Source organism: Chiloscyllium plagiosum, chromosome 29 (assembly GCF_004010195.1).
Source record: "Chiloscyllium plagiosum isolate BGI_BamShark_2017 chromosome 29, ASM401019v2, whole genome shotgun sequence".
NCBI classification, from domain to species: Eukaryota; Metazoa; Chordata; class Chondrichthyes; order Orectolobiformes; family Hemiscylliidae; genus Chiloscyllium; species Chiloscyllium plagiosum.
Genome location: NC_057738.1, coordinates 37,994,961 through 38,015,490, shown reverse-complemented (window position 1 = coordinate 38,015,490; position 20,530 = coordinate 37,994,961). Strand labels below are relative to the sequence as shown.

The 20,530-nt window shown below is 45.5% G+C and overlaps 1 protein-coding gene across 2 annotated transcripts in view; it reads right to left on the bottom strand.

Annotated features, from left to right (window-relative positions):
* Nucleotides 1-3,899: 3,899 nt before the first annotated feature.
* LOC122564533 (LIM domain-containing protein 1-like) overlaps nucleotides 3,900-20,530 on the bottom strand; it is a 50,291-nt gene continuing 33,660 nt past the window's right edge. For both annotated transcript variants that reach the window (XM_043719583.1, XM_043719584.1), the window contains exons 3-8: nucleotides 17,480-17,547; nucleotides 15,716-15,778; nucleotides 14,013-14,143; nucleotides 12,943-12,994; nucleotides 10,926-10,994; nucleotides 3,900-4,308 (exon numbers count right to left, since the gene is read on the bottom strand). In XM_043719583.1, the coding sequence (XP_043575518.1) occupies nucleotides 4,174-4,308; nucleotides 10,926-10,994; nucleotides 12,943-12,994; nucleotides 14,013-14,143; nucleotides 15,716-15,778; nucleotides 17,480-17,547 (518 nt within the window). In that variant the 3' untranslated portion in view covers nucleotides 3,900-4,173. The remainder of the gene's footprint in view (nucleotides 4,309-10,925; nucleotides 10,995-12,942; nucleotides 12,995-14,012; nucleotides 14,144-15,715; nucleotides 15,779-17,479; nucleotides 17,548-20,530) is intronic.

The following is a 20,530-nucleotide window of genomic DNA, read 5'->3' as shown; positions in this document are numbered from 1 at the left end:
TACAATTGGTAGAAGAGGAGTAATATTGATGCAGATTAGGTACTAATGGTCAGTGTGAAGAGTAGAGAACAGACTAGCCCCACTAAGAGCAAACCCATACAAACAAGACACTGGAAGGTGGGGGTGTAATTGAAATGGAGAGTGGTGCTTATGCTCTGAAATAGTTGAACTCAGCATCAAGTCCTGAAAGTCGTCAAGTGTTGAAGCAGAAAATGAAGTGCTGTTCCTTCAGCTTCAGTTGGGCTTCACTGCAACACCATAGTAGATCTAAGACAGAAATATTAACTGGAGAGCAAGCTGGGGTAGTGAAATAGCAAGAAACAAAGAGGTTGGGGTCATTCTTACAGAGTGGAATTGTTCTGCAAAGTGATCACCAAGTCTGTGCTAGGCCTTGCCTCCGTAGAAGAGACCACATTGTGAGCAGCTAAAGTAGTGAAAGCAGAACTAGTAAAACACTGCTTTATGCAGGTGGTGTGTTTAGGGCCTTAGACAGTGAAGGTGGAGGAAGAAAAAGGCAAGTTATAGAGTCACACAGCATGGAAACAGACCCTTAGATTCAACTAGTCTATGCTGAATGTGATCCCAAACTAAACTCGTCCCACCTTCCTGCTCCTGGCCCATATCCCTCCAAAATCTTTCTTATTCATGTTTCCATCCAAATATCTTTTAAACATTGTAATTGCACCCACATCCACCTCTCCTTCATTTGGTTGAACTTGGTATTAACAAATTGCATAAGTAAAACTTATGGTCTATCAAGCCAGGTCTCATACTGGAATGCAACTTCTCCAATATTACCATGAGCTGTGACTAAATTGTAATTATTTAAGGTTTAAATTAGAAATTACCTCAACATCACATCCAAAAGACTGACAGCAACGTTTAGCATCTATTTACTCTTTCCCCAATATAATATTTCCTTTAATATTTAATACTATATATTTCAAATTCGAAGCAATCAAATGTAATTCTCACACATGAAGTTTATCCCTTCCATTTATTGTAAATTCTCAAACCAGAGGAGCATTGGGAAACAAACCCAGGATTACTGTTGCAAAAACAGAAATTGCTGAAAAAGCAGTTCTGAGGAAGGGTCACTCAACCCAGAACATTAACTCTGACTCACCCCCCCGCCCCCCCCCATGGATGCTGCCAGCCCCGCTCAGTGTTTCCAGCAGCTTTTGTTTTTATTTCTGATTTACAGCATTCACATTTTTTTTTGTTTTTTCGTCAGGATTATTGTTGACTTGACTGCCACCCCTCTAACATATCATCACCCTTCACTTCCCCTGGCTAGTAAACCCCCACAGAAGCTGTTGGAAAGGACAGGAACATGGTCCATTGTCAGCAAGTGCTACTCTCAAGAACAAAATACTATTGTTCCACAACATTCAAACCAACATAGAGGTGTGTTGTATGGGAAACTAATATGCCACATTCAAAACATCAGGCTTCAAGGGTTGGACGTCTGGCATTTACAGTTGTTACTACAGGCTATGTTTACCAATTTTCACAGCAGTTTCATATCCACCGAGATATTCACCAACATCACTTCCCAGAGAAACCTTACAGCAGGGAGATCTTCATCCTATTTGAATTGAGATTGAGCCTAGAGATCCCAGAATCCTGATCTACTCCAATTGTGACAGTTCTCTTTCATATTGTGTTGTGGTCCAAACCAGGAAAATCTTGTTACTCAACACAGTACCATGGATATTTGAATAAAGCAATAGTGTTTTCTTAAAATAAAGAAAGTAATGTCCTATATGACAATATAGTTGTTGGTACTGCAGAATTTGAGCACTGCTGAAAAAAAAAACATTTTGAAGAAGCTTTTCAGTCTTGTACACATCAGGATAATTTGCAAGAATACCAGTTTAAGGAGAAAACCCATATTTATGCTGAAGGAGAGGAGACTGCTGATTGGTTGGCAAGTGAACTGACCACAATGCTGTGTTCTTTGTATGGCATTCTGTCTACAGTGTACTATTAATTTGTTTCTCACGAGTTTGATACGGATACAACAAAATAAAGACGAGCTCCATCATGAGGAAAGACTTGCATTTGTTTAGTCCTGCAAGTGATGACTTGGATCTCACTGCCACCGGAAGGTAGTGGGAACGGAGATGGTCAACTACATCAAGATGGAGATGGTCAGACAGTCGAGCAACCTGCAGGACTACAGGGACAGAGCAGGAGAATGGGACGGACTGGTTTGCCCTGCAGAGAGCTGATGTGGACCTGACATGTGAATGGCCTCTATCTGAACCCTAAGGAAGAGACCTGAATGGAAAGCATTCGCGAGCAGGTTACTTTGTGATCTCTTGTAGAGAGGAGCTTTGCTAGCATAATGCCAGTCAAAAAATCATCTCAGCTCAGGCTAATTTACTTGGGATGCTATGATGATGGGTGTGGGTGTTCATTTTTAAGGCTGATTTAATCAAAATTTGTGAAATCAAAATCAAAAAGCACTTAAAGCATCTTCTAATCAGTATTTGACTTTATGGATCTTTTTGAGACTTAGAACATGCTTAAACCTTACTTTTTTGCTTCAGAGATTTTTTTGGGGTACGGATTATGTTACAGTTCACACAACACATTACAAACCTCTCGGATTGAAAGCCATGGAGGACACAAACACATTCTTGAAGGGGGCCAGCACAGACAAGGTAGGCTGAACAGCCTCAGAGCCGTGACTATTCTGAGACTTGACAGACACATTGCAGACTCAATCTCTACAACTTTGGGGCCAAAATACAGGTCATTCTGTTATAACACACATTTCATCAATGCAAATCTGCTGTAACGCGATTGATGAACAACGCAAACTTTTAAAATGTCTGTTGGCTGTAATGTGATTACATCACCAACACTTTACGCACTGTTTCTAAAGCACAATTTTTCAATAAAGTGGAGTTGCACAAGAACATAACTATCACATTATAGAAGAACTGACTGTAATAATTTCGTTTTAAAACATCAGATACAATGGGAGTTGCTCTTATCAGACTCAATACATTAATATATACAATCATAAAACTTTACTGAAAGTTTTGGGCAAAGGTTTAGGCCAGGGGAAGAGGAGGGGGAAGATTTCAAAGCCAAATTTTAAGGATGAACATAGAAAGAGCACAATGTTCCAACCAAGATCAAGGGAGTTGATGGATTGATTCTGTTTTTATGACCACAATACATTCACCTAGAAAAAAAACTTTTGCCAAAGAACACTGACAATGACTGCATTCCCTCAGAACAGATTCAAATTCTTAACAACAATGCCTCACCAACATGATATTTTTTCTATTCTTTCATGGGACTTGGGCATCATTGGCTAGGCCAGCGTGTGTTGCCTGTCCCTAATTGCCCTTGAACTGAGCAACTTGCTCGGGCCTTTTCAGAAGGCAGGTAAGAGTCAACCATGTTGCTGAGAGTCTGGAGTCAAACATAGGCCCAGGCCAGACTTCCTAACAGGAAGTTATGAACCAAGATGGGGTTTTACAACAAATTAAGGTGACCCTGATGGACATTGTCAAAGAGATCAGCTTCCATTTTCAGATATACTGAATGCAATTTAAAAATTCCACCAGCTGCCGTGGCTAGATATGAACTTGTGTCCTTGGAGCATTAGCCCAGGCTTCTGGATCGCTGGACCAGTAAAATTCCCACTGTGCCACCATCGGCCCACACGACCTGTCAACCCCACACACGACCATTCGCCATGGATCCTTTCCCCGTTCTGGGAACACGGTCACGTTACAAATTTGATTTGACGTGTGAAAATTTTTTTTAATATACAAGAAAACAAAAAAAAATCCTTCAGAATGTTCACGTGAAGCGGACTTCAAAACAATTTGGTACGACAGTGGGCACTTGAATTTTGGTGACACGGCAACACTGTGACACGGCAACACTGTAACACGGGGGACCGTCAGCCAATCAGTCTTTTCAAATTTAGTAAACGATCGAGCCTTTGAAGGATTGTTACACACTGGAAGGTGCTCATGTTTCTTGTCTCTGTCCATCTTCAGTGGGTGAGGAAGGTTACATGAGGGGCTGTCATTACCCAGACTCCTCAGGGGGTTGGGGGGGGGGGGAGAGAAGGTCGGGGGTGGTTTTTGAATCTCCAGTGTCAGTCCGGACTAGTGGGCAGTAAGATCCCATTTCAAGGAGGGGCTAGTATTTGGGCTGGTAGATGGAGCCAGGTGTTCTGCTGTCGATGTGCTTCAGGTGACACATGTGACAGAGCAAGTGTCCGTCCAGGGGGTAGCAACGGTGGTCTTCTTCATCATTCAGCTCCATGCCGCAGTCCTGGCAACGGTGAGAGAACAAGTGTCAAAGTGATGCTACAGCGAAAAAAAAAATCACAGCAGAGCAGGCTAAAATTTCACAGGAAACAGGAGGCGGCTATTCAGCCCTTCAATACAGTCATGGCTGATCATCTCAGTCCCCTGTTCCTGCTTTCTTTGATCCCGTTAGCCCCAATGACTATATCTAACTCCTTCTTAGAAACATCCAGTGTTTTGGCCTTAACTCTTCCTGTGGCAGAGAATTCCACAGGCTTCCCACTCTCTGGGTGAAGAACGTTTACCTCATCTCAATGCTAAATAGCCTACCCTGTATCATTAGACCGTGACTCCTGGTTCTTGACTCCCCGATCACTGGGAACATCCTTCCTGTGTTTATTCTGTCTAATCATGTTAGAAATGTCTCCTCAACTCAGTCCTAAATGGCCCACCCAATGTCCTCAGACTTTGACCCTTTGATCTTGCCCCAGCTCACAGCCACACTCTCCCAGACCTGCAACAGACCTCTGCGTTTCTACATCCTCAGAAGGATTCATGCGCTCAACAAACGGTTTTTCTCCACCACATCGGACATAAAAGAACGCAAGTCAAACAAACTTTCATGTATTTCCCTCAATACACGGGTTTCCTAGAACCTTCCAGAACCTTCTCCTGGCCTCTGGTACCACCCCAACACCATTAGCCACACAGCCGCTCCTTCCACAACTGCCGGGTCGGTCACTTCCTCCCCCCGCTGCCACCACACAGACCACAGCTGCTGCTGACCACACTACCTCCGCGATCACCGTCCACCCAACCAACTCTGAGACTGCTGGGAAGACTAACGCTGCAGGATTCACCGTCCCTAGCACAGATGCGGTCCCTACCTTGCACGTCACTTCCGCCCCCGCAGTTGCCACTACAGCAGCCACTTCTGCCCCTAAAGACATCACTCACCTGGACACAGAAGACTCTATCGCCAACATCACTTCCACCACCAGTGACGTCACCCGCCGAGCAGGTAACCGAAACGTCGCCCGCATCACTTGTGACGTCACTTCCGCCCCTGTGGACACCGCTATAAGCCCCACTTGCGCCCCCTTTGTGAGTGTCACTTTCGTTGGTGACATAATTCCTGACCCTATAATCACACCCACTCAAGCGACTGTCTCTACCCCCACCTCCAGATCCAGTCCAGTCCAGATCCTGGCTCCCAGCCCTGCTGGGTGTTCACCATTCCCCCAGACATCCCCCTCACGGAGGACAAACATTTAGTCTTCAAAGGCCTCACCTTTATCCCTCGACGCTCCCTAATTAATTAGTTCAACACACGCTGCAAGCTTGAACGTTTCTTCCTCCGTCTCCACCTCCGGGCCCACTTTATCAATCAAGACACCCGCCCTCCCACCAAGGACCCCTTCTCCCACCTCCAACACATCCTATCCATCTGGACATGCCTTGCCAGCCTGCTACCCACCCTTGACCTCTTCATTTTAAACTGCTGCCATGACATCGACCGCCTCAATATGTCCACCCCCCTCCCCCACTCCAACCTCTTGCCCTCACAACATGCAGCCCTTCATTCCCTTTGCTCCAACCACAACTTCACCATCAAACCCGCAGACAAGGGGGACAAGTAGCAGTGTGTGGCACTGACTTCTATGCTGCTGAAAACTGGCGCCAACTCAGACACCTCCTCCTCCTGCCCCCTTGATCACAACCTCACCTCCCATCACCAAACCATCATCTCCCAAACCATCCACAACCCCATCACCTCTGGGAACCACCCATCCACAGCCTCCAACCTCATTGTCCGTGAACCCTCCGCCACCCGAATCTCCCTCCTTCCCAAGATTCACAAACCTGACTGCTCCAGTCAACCCATTGTCTCAGCCTGCGCCTGTCCCACCGAACGGATCTCTTCCTACCTCAACTCCGCCTTGTCCCTCTTAGTCCAGGAACTCCCCACCTATGTTCGTGACACCACCCACGCCCTTTACCTCCTTCAAGATTTTCATTTCCCCGCCCCCAATGCCTCATCTTCACCATGGACATCCAGTCCCTGTATATATCCCTCCACCACGACGAAGGTATCCAAGCCCTGGGTTTCTTCCTCTCACATCGTCCCAACTAGTACCCTTCCACTGACACCCTCATCCGTCTGGCTGAACTGATCCTCACCCTCAATAACATCGCCTTTGTATCCTCCCACTTCCTCCAAATCAAAGGGGTAGCCATGGGCACCCACATGGGCCCCAGGTATGCCTGCCTCTTTGTCGGCTATGTAGAATAGTCCATCTTCTGTAGTTACACCGGCACCATTCCTTACCTGTTCCTCTGCTACACTGATGACTGCATTGGTGCCACCTCGTGCCCCCATGATGAGGTTGAGCAGCTCACCAACTTTACCAACACCTTCCACCCTGACCTCAAACTCACCTGGATCATCTCGGACACCTCCCTCCCCTTCCTGGAACTCTACATCTCTGGTGACCGACTAAACACTGACATCTACTACAAGCCCACCGACTCCCACAGCTACCTGGACTACACCTCCTCTCACTCTACCTCCTGTAAAAACACCACCCCTTCTTCCTAATTCCTCTGCCTCCGCTGCATCTCTTCCCAGGATGATCAATTCCACCTCAAAGTCCCAGGTGACCTCCTTCCTCTTTCTTCCACGATCGCAACTTCCCTTCCCACGTGGTTAACGATGCCTTCCAGCGCACCTCCCCCACTTCACGCACCACCGCCCTTGAACCCCACCCCTTTCAACACAAGGACAGAACCCACAGTCCTCACCTTCCATCCCACCTGCCTCCATATACATCGCATCATCCTCCGCCACTTCCACCACCTCTAAACGGATACCACCACAGAAACATTTCATCATTAAATGATGCCATATGCTGCCTGTACTCATACAGGGGATAGAAACATTAATCCCATTCTCCCCGATGTTAAGACACACACGTTGTCAGGGGTGCTGCAAAGGGGTCCAGGCTGAGATGTTTAGAAGCAGCAACTATACAATAAGACATCTTGTGGCAAAGTATTATTCTCCGGGCCTCTGGTCCAGCGAATTCTGGTTCAAGTCCCAGTAGCCACATAGATGTGTCACAACATGTCTGAATAGACAGATTAAAAGAAATAAATCGAAACTTCATGGCACAAGGAAATTCTGTTAATAAACATAATAAGCTACAAGCCTTCTACACCTTCAATAATGGCTATGCCAACATCTAACAGTGGGCTTCAAACCAAAGGCAGGAATTAAATGTCAACTGATGAGAAATGTTTCAATTAAGCTGATCAGAACAAATTCATCTGGGTCAACAAACAGAGAGTTTGAAATCTCACACCATTAGTCTTATTGGTAGTGAGGAAAATCCAGACTCAAAATAGGAGAAAGTGAGGACTGCAGATGCTCGAGATCAGAGTCGAAGAGTGCAGTGCTAGAAAAACAAAACCGGTCAAGCAGCAACTGAGGAGGAGAGTCAATATTTCGGGCATAACCACCCGATGCCTGGAGGAAGAATGTCTCATCTTCCATCTTGGGACCCTCCAACCACATAGGATCAATGTGGATTTCACCAGTTTCCTCATTTCCCTTCCCCCCACCTTATCCCAGTCCCAACCTCCCAACTTGCCACTACCCTCTTGAACAGTCCTACCCATCCATCACCTTTCCCATCTATCTGCTCCATCTTCCTCTCTGACCTATCACTTTCACCCTCACCTTCATCTACCTATCGCAATCCCAGCTACCTTACCCCAGCCTCAACCCCCCTCCCATTTATATCTCAGCCCCTTGGCCCACAAGCATCATTCCTGATGAAGGGCTTATACCCGAAATGTTGAATCTCCTGCTCCTCGGATGCTGCCTGACCTGCTGTGCTTTCCTAGTAACACACTCTCCGATGGTGACTCTGAGTGCAGGACTCACCTGCCGTTGGGAACATCTTTCCTAATTATGCCATGTCTCGCCCTGTCAGCATTTTATAGGTTCCTATGAGACTCCCCCTCACTCTTCTAAACCCCAGTGAACATGGCCTTAACCAATCCAGTCTCTCTTCATGCATCAGTTCTGCCATCCCATGAATAATTCTGGTAAACCTTCACTGCACTCCCTCCATACCCAAAACATCCCTCCTCAGAAAAAAACCCACACAGTATTCCAGGCGTGGTCCCAAGGCCCTGTAGAATTTCAGCAATACATCCCTCCCTATAAAGACCATTTGCCTTCTCCATCACCCACTACACCTAACAAGGGGACTCAGCAAATAATTCACTGTATTGAAACAAGCTGAAAAATAAGGTCATTTAGTGAAACTGCTTATTCTTTTGTGGGACAGGATGTTACTGTCAGACTGCCTTAAATAGAGTGATTTGCACAGTCAGTGCAGAGGGTCTTAAACCCGGTCAGGAGTGACATGTAGGCCAGAGCAGGTAAGGACAGCAGATTTCCTTCCTGAAAGGTCATTATTGAACCAAATGGATTTTTTGACAATCGCTTATAGTTTCATGGTCACTATTTAAGATTAGTTTTAAATTATTAATTCAGTTTGCTGCCATTGTGGGATTTGAACTCATGTCCTCAGAGCATTAGCTGGCCCTTTGGATTGCTCATCCAGTGATCTGACCAGTGTGCACTATTTCCCCAGAAGCATAATTCATGGGTGTCTGTCACTGATGCCAATCCCAATGCTGCAGAGCAATTCCTCCTGGTCACAGCCGCCCTGATCCACAGAGTGTGATGGAATACTCCCCACTTGGGGCCTGGGTGTGCAGCTCCAACTACACTAAAGCAGCTCAGCACCATCCAGGACAAAGCAGCTCGCTTGATTAACACCATATTCACGCGCCCCCCCCACCGATGCTCAGTAGCAGCCCTGTATTAACTACAAGATGTACTACAGTCACTCAATCAGGCTCAGTACCTTCCAAACCCATGACTGTGTGCTGAAGGTTGACCCACAATGCCCTTAAGGAGGGAATTCCAGGACTTTGACCTAGCAACACTGAAGATAGTGCATTTCCAACTCTACATTGAAGGAGGAAGCTAGCATTAAAAGTGTTGAGTGGCGTGGACTGGAACTTGCAGGGGGCGGTGTTCCCATGTATCTGCTGCCCATGTTCTTCCAGATGGAAGTGGTCATGAGATCGGAAAGTGCTGCTGGAGGAGCCGGAGTGAATTACTGCAGTGCATCTTGTAGGTAGTACACACTGCTGCTACTGAGCATTGGTGGTGGAGGGAGGCAATGTGAATGTTGTGTAAGTCAAGTGGTCTGCTTTGTCCTAGATGGAGTGTTATTGGAGTTGCACTCCTCCAGGCAAGTTGGGGGTATTCCCTCACCCTCCTGACTTGTGTCTTGTGGATGATCAGTCGGGAGAGGAGTTACCCACCGCAGAAAGCTCCGAGGGCTTTTGAAATCACAATATTTCTAGGACAGCTCTGCTTCACTTTTAATAACAGCACCTAAGGATATTAATACTGCGTGATTCTGTGACTGACCACGAAGGGACTCTGCCTTGTTGGAGCTGGTCATTGCCTGGCACTTGTACAGTGAGAATTGTACTTGCAATGCAAGTTTGAATCTGCTCAGATCTTGTAGTATGTGGGAACAGACAACACAGTGCCTGTACCCATATCCCTCTCCACAGTACCTAAATTCCTGTCTTCAACCCTGAGCCCATCAGGTACTGCTGTACTCAAAGTAGGTCCTCTCAAAATCCACAGCTCCATGCATTTTCCAATGGGGATTAAACAGAGTGAGCTGCCCAATATTGCTCATCCTTACCCAAAGAGCCTCAAGTGCAAAACTTCCAAACATTGAGCTGGCAGAGATCAGCCAATTCACTGAATGTACAGTGGGGATCAAAACTGGCCCTCCTACACTTTTAATGCTAGCTTCCTCCTTCAATGTAGAGCGTCAACTCTGTGCTTGCGATCCTTGCATTTTATCACGTTTAATGCGATTATTGCTGAAGGGTAACGTGGAATCCAAACTTTCTCTCATGCACTCATTCCGATTGATTCAACAATGCCAAGTCTAAAAGGGAACAATAATTTATTTTGCATGAGAAGTGGGTGCTGATTGGTTGGCAAGACAGTTTTGAATTAAGCAGAAGCACTGAGGGGTACAGTCGTTCCTTGGTGCATTCTCCATGGCAACACCTTGACCAATCAGAGTCGACTTAACCTTTGCAGCTCCGTGCTTTCTCTGTCTAGGATGGTGATTGATCTGATCGGAGAGAAGGGACTGGGATAAAGTACACTCTCACACTAAACTGTTTAGGAAGGATCAACACTGCGAAAGGATATGAGGGTAATGTGGGATAAAAGGCGTTGAGGTAGAAGACCTGCTAAGATCTGGCTGAATGGTCTCCTCCTAATATTCCGATTTCTCATATCTGTTGGAATTAGTTTGCAATGGAACAAATGTCAACGTTCAAACTCCCAAATCACAGTCACAATTTAAAAAAAAAGAAGTTGCAGAAAGCCTAATTGTTTTTTGCACGAGGGGGGAATTACCACCGGCTCATTTTAAACTCATTTAAAATGGTTCCATCCAGGCTGGGATTCATTCATGTTGGGTTTGTAGTGAATCCCATCCTCTAGTTTTCAGTGGACACACTTACTTCACAATGATAGCACTCCACGTGGTAATCTTTATCCATGGAGACCACGCGAATGGTTTCATCGCAGCCCTGTCAATACAGAAAGATCCAAAGTCAGTCTGATCTCCTCTTCTCTACGATGCTTGCGTTTCACAGCAACGCTACAATGATGAGAGATTCCATCAGGAAGCACAGTGTGCACAGCTCTTCCCAGAATCTCTCAAATCCCAGGACCACTGGAAACACAGGAACAGCAAGCGGCCATTCATCCCATTGAGTCTCATCCTTGCTGCTGTGCAATGAGGTCATTGCTGATCTGTGACCCAACTCCATGCATCAGCCTCCTGAAATGCTGCCCCCTAGTGCTGTATTTCCCCACCCGTGGAAATTATTTCAATTCATCGTAACTTTTTTCCCTCCATTTTATAAATTATTCCTGAAATCTGCAATGCTAGACTTCTTAAATTTCTCTATCTTTCTAAGAACAGTAACTGAAGCAGCTGAACCTAGGTACGTTAGTACCCAAGATAGAACCGCAAGCTGCAGCTTGTAAACTTTTCACTGTATTCAATGGAGTACGTGACAATAAAGCGGATTCTAATTTTATTTCCCTTAATAATGTTGAAAAGTTTGATCAATTCACCTCCAGAAACTGCGACAACAGTTTGAGGAAGCTCTCATTGTAATAATAACTCAGGATGACCCTGATGAATCTACATAGGGCCCTCCCTTCAAGGCCAATATAATCCTCCTGACATGTTCCCCCAGAATAGCGCACAGCAACTCCCAGGTGTGGTCAAACCAAGACGTTGTAGAGCTGAGACAGGTTTTAGTCATAGAATCATAGAGATGTACAGCATGGAAACAGACCCTTCGGTCCAACCTGTCCATGCCAACCAGATATTCCAACCCAATCTAGTCCCACCTGCCAGCACCGGCCCATATCCCTCCAAACCCTTCCTATTCATATACCCATCCAAATGCCTCTTAAATGTTGCAATTGTACCAGCCTCCACCACATCCTCTGGCAGCTCATTCCATACACGTACCACCCTCTGTGTGAAAAAGTTGTCCCTTAGGCCTCTTTTGTATCTTTCCCCTCTCACCCTAAACCTATGCCCTCTGGTTCTAGACTTCCCCCACCCCAGGGAAAAGACTTTGTCCTATCCATGTCCCTCATAAATTTGTAAACCTCTATAAGGTTACCCCTCAGCCTCCGACGCTCGAGGGAAAACAGCCCCAGCCTGTTCAGCCTCTCCCTTCTATGCCTCCAGATATAAAGGCCAGCACTCCATTAGCCTTTTGATTATTTTCTGGCAGGATAACTAGGCTCCCCAACACTGAAAGTACTCAAAACCTTTGAGAGGAAACGTCCAAAGTCCTGAGTCGTGTACAAATGAGGGGAGCTCAACAGTGCACTATTCTCTGCAACCACTGAGAGGCGCCAGATTAAAGGCTTATAGATCAGGGATATGTATTTTTTATAGGAACACAATTCAAATCACAGGAACACAGATTTAAATTTACACCAAATCACAGAAACAAGATTTTAAATGACACTGGATCACAGGAACAGGATTTGAGTTACACTGGATCACAAGATATTACTGCACAGTAGGTCTCCCAAACACAGATGTGCATAATTAATAAAATAAATCTGCTTTCAGATTTTCCCATGTTTCAGTGAAAGTGAGATCTGAGCCTTAATCTGAAAGCATTGTCAGTGGAATAAAGGGCACACTTGCTGGAATTGTAAATAGATGCAGTTAACATGGGGTCACAATGGAACCTGCATTAACACTATCTGGACAGAGGATTGCATTGATATATCGACAAGGTGCAGTATGAGTGTGGGACGAAGACATTGTGGTAGTGAGAGATAATAATATGAGAAAAGGCAGAAAGCAGACCCCATTGGGGGATTAGAGCAGCACAGAAGGGAGGGATATTAATGACTACAATGGACAATAAACCTCAGTCCTGTCCCAATTTGCAAGATCCAATCAAAACCAAACAGATATTTGAACACAGTACTGACCTCTGCTGGTAGGATGGCCTGACCACACGCAGCACACTTTGGAGCTAACACTCTGAAATAGAAAGTACAAGCAGGTAAACCAACAGCAGGCAGGCTGGTTTAGATTCTTTGATCTCACACTGGCCACGTGGAGTCACTGTGGAGGTTGGAAAGTAATGGAAAAACCGATGTCAGGCAGCTTCCATGGACAAAGAAGTAGACTTAATGCTTCAACACAAAGGAAGATAAGATGGAGAGGTTGGGACCGTTTTCCTTGGAGAGAGGAGAGAGATTTAGATACACAGAAATAGGAGTAGGGCATTCATCCCCTCAGGTCTGACCCACCATTGATTGAGATCATGGCTGATCTGTGGCCTGACCCTGTTCTGCCAAAGGGTCATTGGACTCAAAACGTTAACTTTGTTTCTCTCTCCACAGACCTGCTGAGTTTCTCCAGCATTTTCTGTTTTTGTTTGATTCCCGGCATCTGCAGCTTTTTTGTTTCATTTGCCAAATTCACTCTCCTCAGTGAAGACATTCCTCTTGTTCTTTGCTTTAAATCCTTTACTCGGAAATCATGTCCCCGGTCCTAGACTCTCCCACAAGGGGAAACAAAGTCGAAGAATGTGGTGCTGGAAAAGCACAGCGGGTCAGGCAGCATCCGAGGAGCAGGAGAATCGACATTTCGGGCATAAGCCCTTCGTCAGGACAACCAATCTGCATCCACCATCCCCTCCCCCCACCCAAGTTGTCTAAGAATCCTATATGTCCCAACGAGGTCACCCCCTCTCTCCTAAACTCCAATGAGCACATTCCTCATTCCTGATGAAGGGCTCATGCCCGAAATGTCAACTCTCCTGGTCCTCGAATGCTGCCTGACCTGCTGTGCTTTTCCAGCACCACATTCTTCGATACTCCAATACCCAGGATCGGCTGAGTGAAAAGTGTCTGGACTGATTCTATTGCCAGTCTACCTTTTCTTAGACAAGGGGCCCAAAACGGTTCAGTTGTTCAAAGCTGCTCAAAACTAGAGAGGGAGGGAGCAGATTATTTACCACCGGGCACCAATACAGAATGGCTGTCGCTCTTACTTGTGGTAGTCTCGGATACAGTAGATCTTGTTCTCGGTATCTACAGTGAAAGGGACACCATCCAGGCACTCGTTACAGATGATACAGCGGAAACATCCAGGATGGTAGGACTTGCCCAAAGCCTGCAGAATCTAACAGAGACAACGTACATGTGAGTGAAGAGGAATCTGCAGCTTCTTGGGCCCTCACTTGTCAATGATGGTGTCCATCTCGTCAGTGTACGGAGTGTGGTCTGGTTCTGATGACATTGAGTAGCCCACTGTACACGAGACTCTGGTACAGTTCAGACCAGAACTCCTTTCAAAAAAAGGGGACCTTAGGTAGGATCCTTATCTTAAGCAGGACATCAGGAGGTAAGCAATTCCCACGTATTCCAGAAGACCCCAAAACAGATGTAGGCCATTCAGCCTGACAACCACTGAATAAAATCACAGCAGAATCAGATCATCCTTAACTCAAATTTCCTGGCCTTTGTCCATAATCCTTGATACCATTACTGAATAAAATAGGGACAGAGTGAGGGAGATTGGGGGAGGGTGCTGAAACTTTATTGCTGGAACAGCACAGCAGGTCAGGCAGCATCTAGGGAACAGAAGATTCGACGTTTCGGGCACATGCCCTTCTTCGAAACGTCGAATCTTCTGTTCCCTAGATGCTGCCTGACCTGCTGTGCTGTTCCAGCAATAAAGTTTCAGCTTTGATCTCCAGCGTCTGCAGACCTCACTTTCTCCTCGAAGATTGGGGGAGGGGTACAGGGCGAGGGAGATTGGGGGAGGGGGAATAATTGATGGGCAAGGGGGAAGCTCAGGGAGAACAGGGAGAAGGTGCTGAGGAGACCTGTATGAAAGAGGGAGTGTGTCTGAGAAAAAGAGCAGCATTTTAATTTGAACTTTAGTGGCTAACATGGCTTTTATTGCTGGCAAACAACCTAGTGTCTGATAGCGACACATAATTCACTTCTACAATAAATAAAAACACATCTATTGAACCATATTCTTTTAACTTAACCATGATTAAGGTGGTTTTAATTAGATGTTCAGATTAATTTATTGTCACAGCTACATTCAAGACAGCGGTAAAGGCTCCAATTAAAGGATATATCCAGAAATAATGTGCAACTGAAACTATTTGCAAAACAAGGATTTTCTTTGTGTTCAAACAATCATTTGAAACCCTAAGGTGTGGCAAAACAATTTGCCTTTTATCCCACAATAAGGAAAAAAACAGACTCTTACTTTTCTTTGCTTAGACCATGCAGTTTATTCCCTTAAATGAACATAATCTAACCAGAGAAAGTTGGGAACTGAGTACGGGATTTGAAGGAAATGTATCCAACTCTAGAGCCACAGGTTGCTGGCTCCTGCTCTGTCCCAAAAAAACCAGAAGCCTTTGAACTTAAAGACTCGACTCGTAAATATTTCTGCTGGGCCTTTGGTTTTAAACAGTTTGAAAATGCCCAGCAAAACGCCTTTGTTAACCAGGGCTGAGCCCGGGACAGGAAAGTGGGATGAAATACAAAGCAGATATCAAATAACTTCGAGAGGAATTCCATCTCAAGGTAAACGAGCTGTGGCCTTCGGGAAGGAGAAGGGGATGGAATGTAGTTCCAGCATCGAGACTACAGGTTTCAGACAGACTGGCTCCAGGTGCCGGGAAATCTCAGAATTAGCACATGCCCAGTGATTAATTCATCCTGAACTCACCATATCCATTATCAAGTGGCCGCAGGCAAAGCACTTATCAGCGGATTGCTGAAAACCAGAATACTGTGGGGAAGAGACAGACAGAAAATAAATTGGAGTCACCATAAGAAACAGGAACAGGAGTAGACTACTCAGCCCCTTGAGCCTGCTCTGACCTGTTGCATCCCATACATAGCGGAAGAACAGTGCATGGCATCAGATGACTTTTTTAAAATATATTTTTACATGGTTATTGCCACCATTGGCAAGGCCAGTATTTACTGCCCATCCCCAACTGCCTTTGTACTTAATGGCTCTCTAGTTCACTCATCCACTCTAAGAGTCATCCAGGGTTTATTTTTGGTGTGTTTGGAATCACAGACCAGTTAAGGACAGCAGATTTCCCTCTCTGAAGGGCATCAGTGAGGCTGATGGGCAGTTACAACAATTGATAACAGCTACCCAGTCACCATCAATTCCAGACTCCTACTGGACTTGAATTTCACCATCCCCCGGAGTGGGATTCAAACCCATATCTCAAACCCTCACTTCACTTTGTAAACACCAAAGTACTAGATCTAATTTTACCCTGGGTGACAGAAAGACAATCTTTGGATAATATTCAGGTCGAGGTGGGTAGATTCTTCGTAAGCAAGGGCGGGGGTCAAAGGCTATGAGAGAGGGGGTGTACGCGGGATTGTGGACAGCCATGATTTTAGCTCAAGGTGGAAAGTCAAGGGGCCAAATGGCCAAAGGCTGCTCCTTATTCATATGTTTTCAGAGTTTTCGCTGCCAGGAACCCTCTGCCCACTTGTAACCTCCAAACTAACACCTGCACGCCCAGATATAGGAAGATTACTGTTAAATTGGAGAGGCTTCAGAAGAGAGTTACCAGGATGTTGCCAGGATGGAAGGTTTGAGTTATAAAGTAAGGCTGGATAGGCTGGGACTTTGTTCCCACAACAGAACAGGAGGTTGCCAGGTGACATTATAGAAGTTTATAAATTAATGTGGGATATAGATAATGGTAGATGTCTTTTCCCTAGGGTGGGGGATTTCGAGACTGGGAGCACACTTTTAAGGTGAGAGGAGAGAGATTTAAAAAAAGACACGAGGGGCAATTTTTTTTCCCCAAAGGGTGGTTCACGAGTGGTTTGAACTTGCTGAGGAAGTGGTGGATGTGGGTATAATTACAACATTTAAAAGACATCAAATAAGTACACGAATAGCAAAGATTTGGAAGGTATGGGCCAGGAGCAGGCAGGTGGGACTAGTTTACATTTGGGATGATGTTTGACATGGACTGGTTGGACCGAAGGGTCTGTTTCCATGCTGTATGGCTCTATGTCATCGTACTTGCACAAGACCAATGCCCTTTCACTTGATACAAAAACAAAAATTGCTAGAAAATCTCTTGTTCTGAAAAAGGGCCACTGGAAACGTTAATTCTGTTTTTCTTCCTGCAGACCTGCTGAGTTTCTCCAGCAATTTCTGCTTTGGTTTGTGATTTCCGGCATCTGCACTTCTTTGGCCTTCCTATTTGAAGCAAGTGGCTAGTCTAGCCATCTATCACTAGGGCCTCACCCAAGATGGCGGCAGCTGGAAGGCCATTGTCACCAACCTGTGTTTGCAAGTTAAAATTCCACTCTCTTTTCTCCAAAACCAACATGTCCCACACCTTCTGAACAACCATATGATATACATAATGTGTAAACCTCAAGATATATCCACCCAGGAGGCACTCGCCAAGCACCCGCCAGAGAGTCACAATTTAATTGGCCTCACCAGAAAGTCCTCTTCGCAGTAGACTCTCCCATTGACAAAGTAGAAAGCTTTCCCCCGTAATCGTCGGCCTAAAGAGAAATTCATTAAGTCGGTTATTAGCAAAAAAACAACTGGTGCACAGAACACCAAATAAAAAGGTGGAAGTTTCTGGAAAAGCACAGCCAGCCAACACTCTCTGGGAGACAGCACTTCATCAGAAATCCCGGGTTCAGGCTGGAGAATGGGTGAGTAGATGTGGCTGGGGGTTACTCTGGGAGATTCGATTAGCTTTGGGAGAGAGAGAGGTTTCCTCCTTCTGCCTTCCACCAGGGGCAATGGGGTGTGTAAGAGTGAGGAGGGGGAGTGAGAAGAGGTGACATTGAGGGGGGTTATGAGAGGGAGGCGGAGTGTGGTTTCATGGTATCGATTATACAGGCCTGTATCTTTAAGACAGGAGCCTTCCAGTCTAAAGGTGCCTTCCTCGCCTTCAGTCACCTTCTGTGTAAAATTGGAGTGTGTCAGTTAGTCGTGTGTGTGTGTGTGTGTATATGAATGACAGACAGAGTGTGTGTGTGTGCGCGCACACGCGCTTGTGTGACTGAGTGAGTGTGTGTGTGAGGGCGCGAGAGAGAGAGCGCGAGAGAGTGACAGACAGACAGACAGAGTGTGCGTGCATGTATATAATGCCCAGTAACACCAGTTAGCACAGAACCCAGACTAGGTGCAAAACTGTGAAAATATTTAGTGTTGTAAATAAACTTCAGATACTGGACTTGAAGATCCTGTCTGTGGTGCTGCTACACAGACTAACAGTCTGAACGCACAAAAAAACATGAGAAGAAAATGAAAGACGGGAAAAAAAGAGTATAAAGACAAAAAGAGAGATGATCAGAGGAGAACTGGGGATCAGGAGATAAAGAAACAGGAATAAATAGAGATGGAGAGAAACATGAGATGGGGAGGGCAAAAGGCGACTGCTAAGGGGAAGTAGTGAAAAACACACATGTGCTCTGACACACCCATTCACGTGCAGAGGCAGACAAAGAGATAACCTTTCCTCAGTTAAAAGTAACACCAGTACTCAAGAGAGAGTACTCAAGAGAGAGGGGAGATAGGGTCTGAGTGAACGGAAACAGGCAGAAGCATAGCACAGCTAGAGGTAAAGAAGCAAGGGATTGGATATTGAGAGAGACAGAGCTCAGGAGACACAGAGGCAGAGGGTCAATGTTCAGTTCATAATTACACAACTAACCACCATGTGCACACTGACTGACTCTAACCTCACAATTCTGAAAATGCCGGTCACGAATTACAACATAGACAACTGACATTCCAAAAAGTCCACAGCTCAACGGGACTTTCTACATTTAAAAATCAGTCTGCTCATTGTCATGACTATTTTTAAATGCAGAAAAAAAAGAAGGGAACAGCTAATCTCAGTTGTGGTAAACCACAGCAACTTCTTTCACATCCTTTGTGATAACATTCCAGAACATTCCACACTTGTTATGGGGGGAGGGAGTTGATGTTTCAGAAACAGAGCATGCAGCTGGTAGCACAGACACCATAGAAATACAAAGTTTGGTGGAATGTAAAAACAACAGTATTGCCAATTCTTGCAAAGAGCATGTTTCAGCTTGTAAGCGTTATTAACATATCAAATTAAACGCGGGGACTATCAACCATCAGCATGATTATTTGTCTCACATTTTATCCCTGGCTACTCAGCTAATCCTACTATCGTTGCTGAGATGAATTCATTGTATTTTTGTACTGAGCTGAAACACTTGCCTTGTTAATGGCAGATTCCCAAATCTCCGGGAGCTCTGTACTGCTCCTGCCAGCATCCCGCAGCTGGGATTCATCTCTACTGACAGGGGCTGGATTATAGAATTTGAGAGCCAGTCCAGGAGGCAGAGTTTTGCGTGAGATTTTGCCCAGGTTCCAACATCACTCACTCAAACCAGCATAAGCCACCTTCCAAACCCGTGACCTCTACCATCCAGAAGGACAAGAGCAGCAGATGGATGGGAACTCCAGCGAGTTCCCCTCCAAACCACCCAGATGTGCATACCGTCCTCACTGGGAAATGAATCACTGTTTCTACGTGGGCACTGGGTCAAATACCTGGAAGTTCCTCATTGTGGGGGCCTTTACACAGCCAGGATTGCAGCAGCTCACCACCTTTGCACAGTACACCACTGCACTGTACATGTGTTTGATTAGTAAAGGGATCAAAGGTTATGAGGAGAAGGCAGGTGAATGGGTTTGAGAAATATATTCAGCCATGATCGAATGGACCTGATGGGCTGAATGGCCTAATTCTGCTCCAATACCTTATGGTCATGTGGTACATCATGATGCTAACTTCCCCAGAGACAGGTGGACCAGAGGGACGAGATTGGACAGGAGATACAGGACAGAAGGGATCGCTTTATGGCTGAGTAATAAACGCTGGCCCAGCCAACGACACCACACCTGGGAAAGGATAGAGACTGAAGAGTTTTTAAACACAAATGACTGATGTCTCACTCAGCTCAGGATTCAATTTGCCAAATTTGGGAGACATCTTCAGAGTGTCCTTTTGTTTGAGAAAGGCACGGTCTCTCCTATTGGGAGTACTATGAACTTTCTATCAAACAGATTGGTCTGCACCAACTAAATGGTTCAGCCTTTTCATCATTTTCAGTGATTTTGAAACAAGTTACCACAGATGACTGGGCACAGTTATAAAGAACCGTGATCTTTATTGAGTTTGATAAACCCACGTTCACCAGAGACAGTTAAACTCTACTGATAAATACATCAAAAAACAGGAATGTACGAGTACGCCATTCAGCCTGTTTCTCCATCTGTTGCAATTATAGCTAATCCGACAGTGGTCGCAGTTCCAGTCAGTCACTCAGTTCAAGGGGCAATTAGAGATGGGCAATAGATGGTGGCGTTACCATGACACCCATATCCCAAGAAAGAATAAGAAAACTTAACTGAACATTCCCATACTGCCTTCTCCAGCTCACTTTCTCCACAACATTATCTATGGGCAGCATGGTGGCTCACTGGTTAGCACTG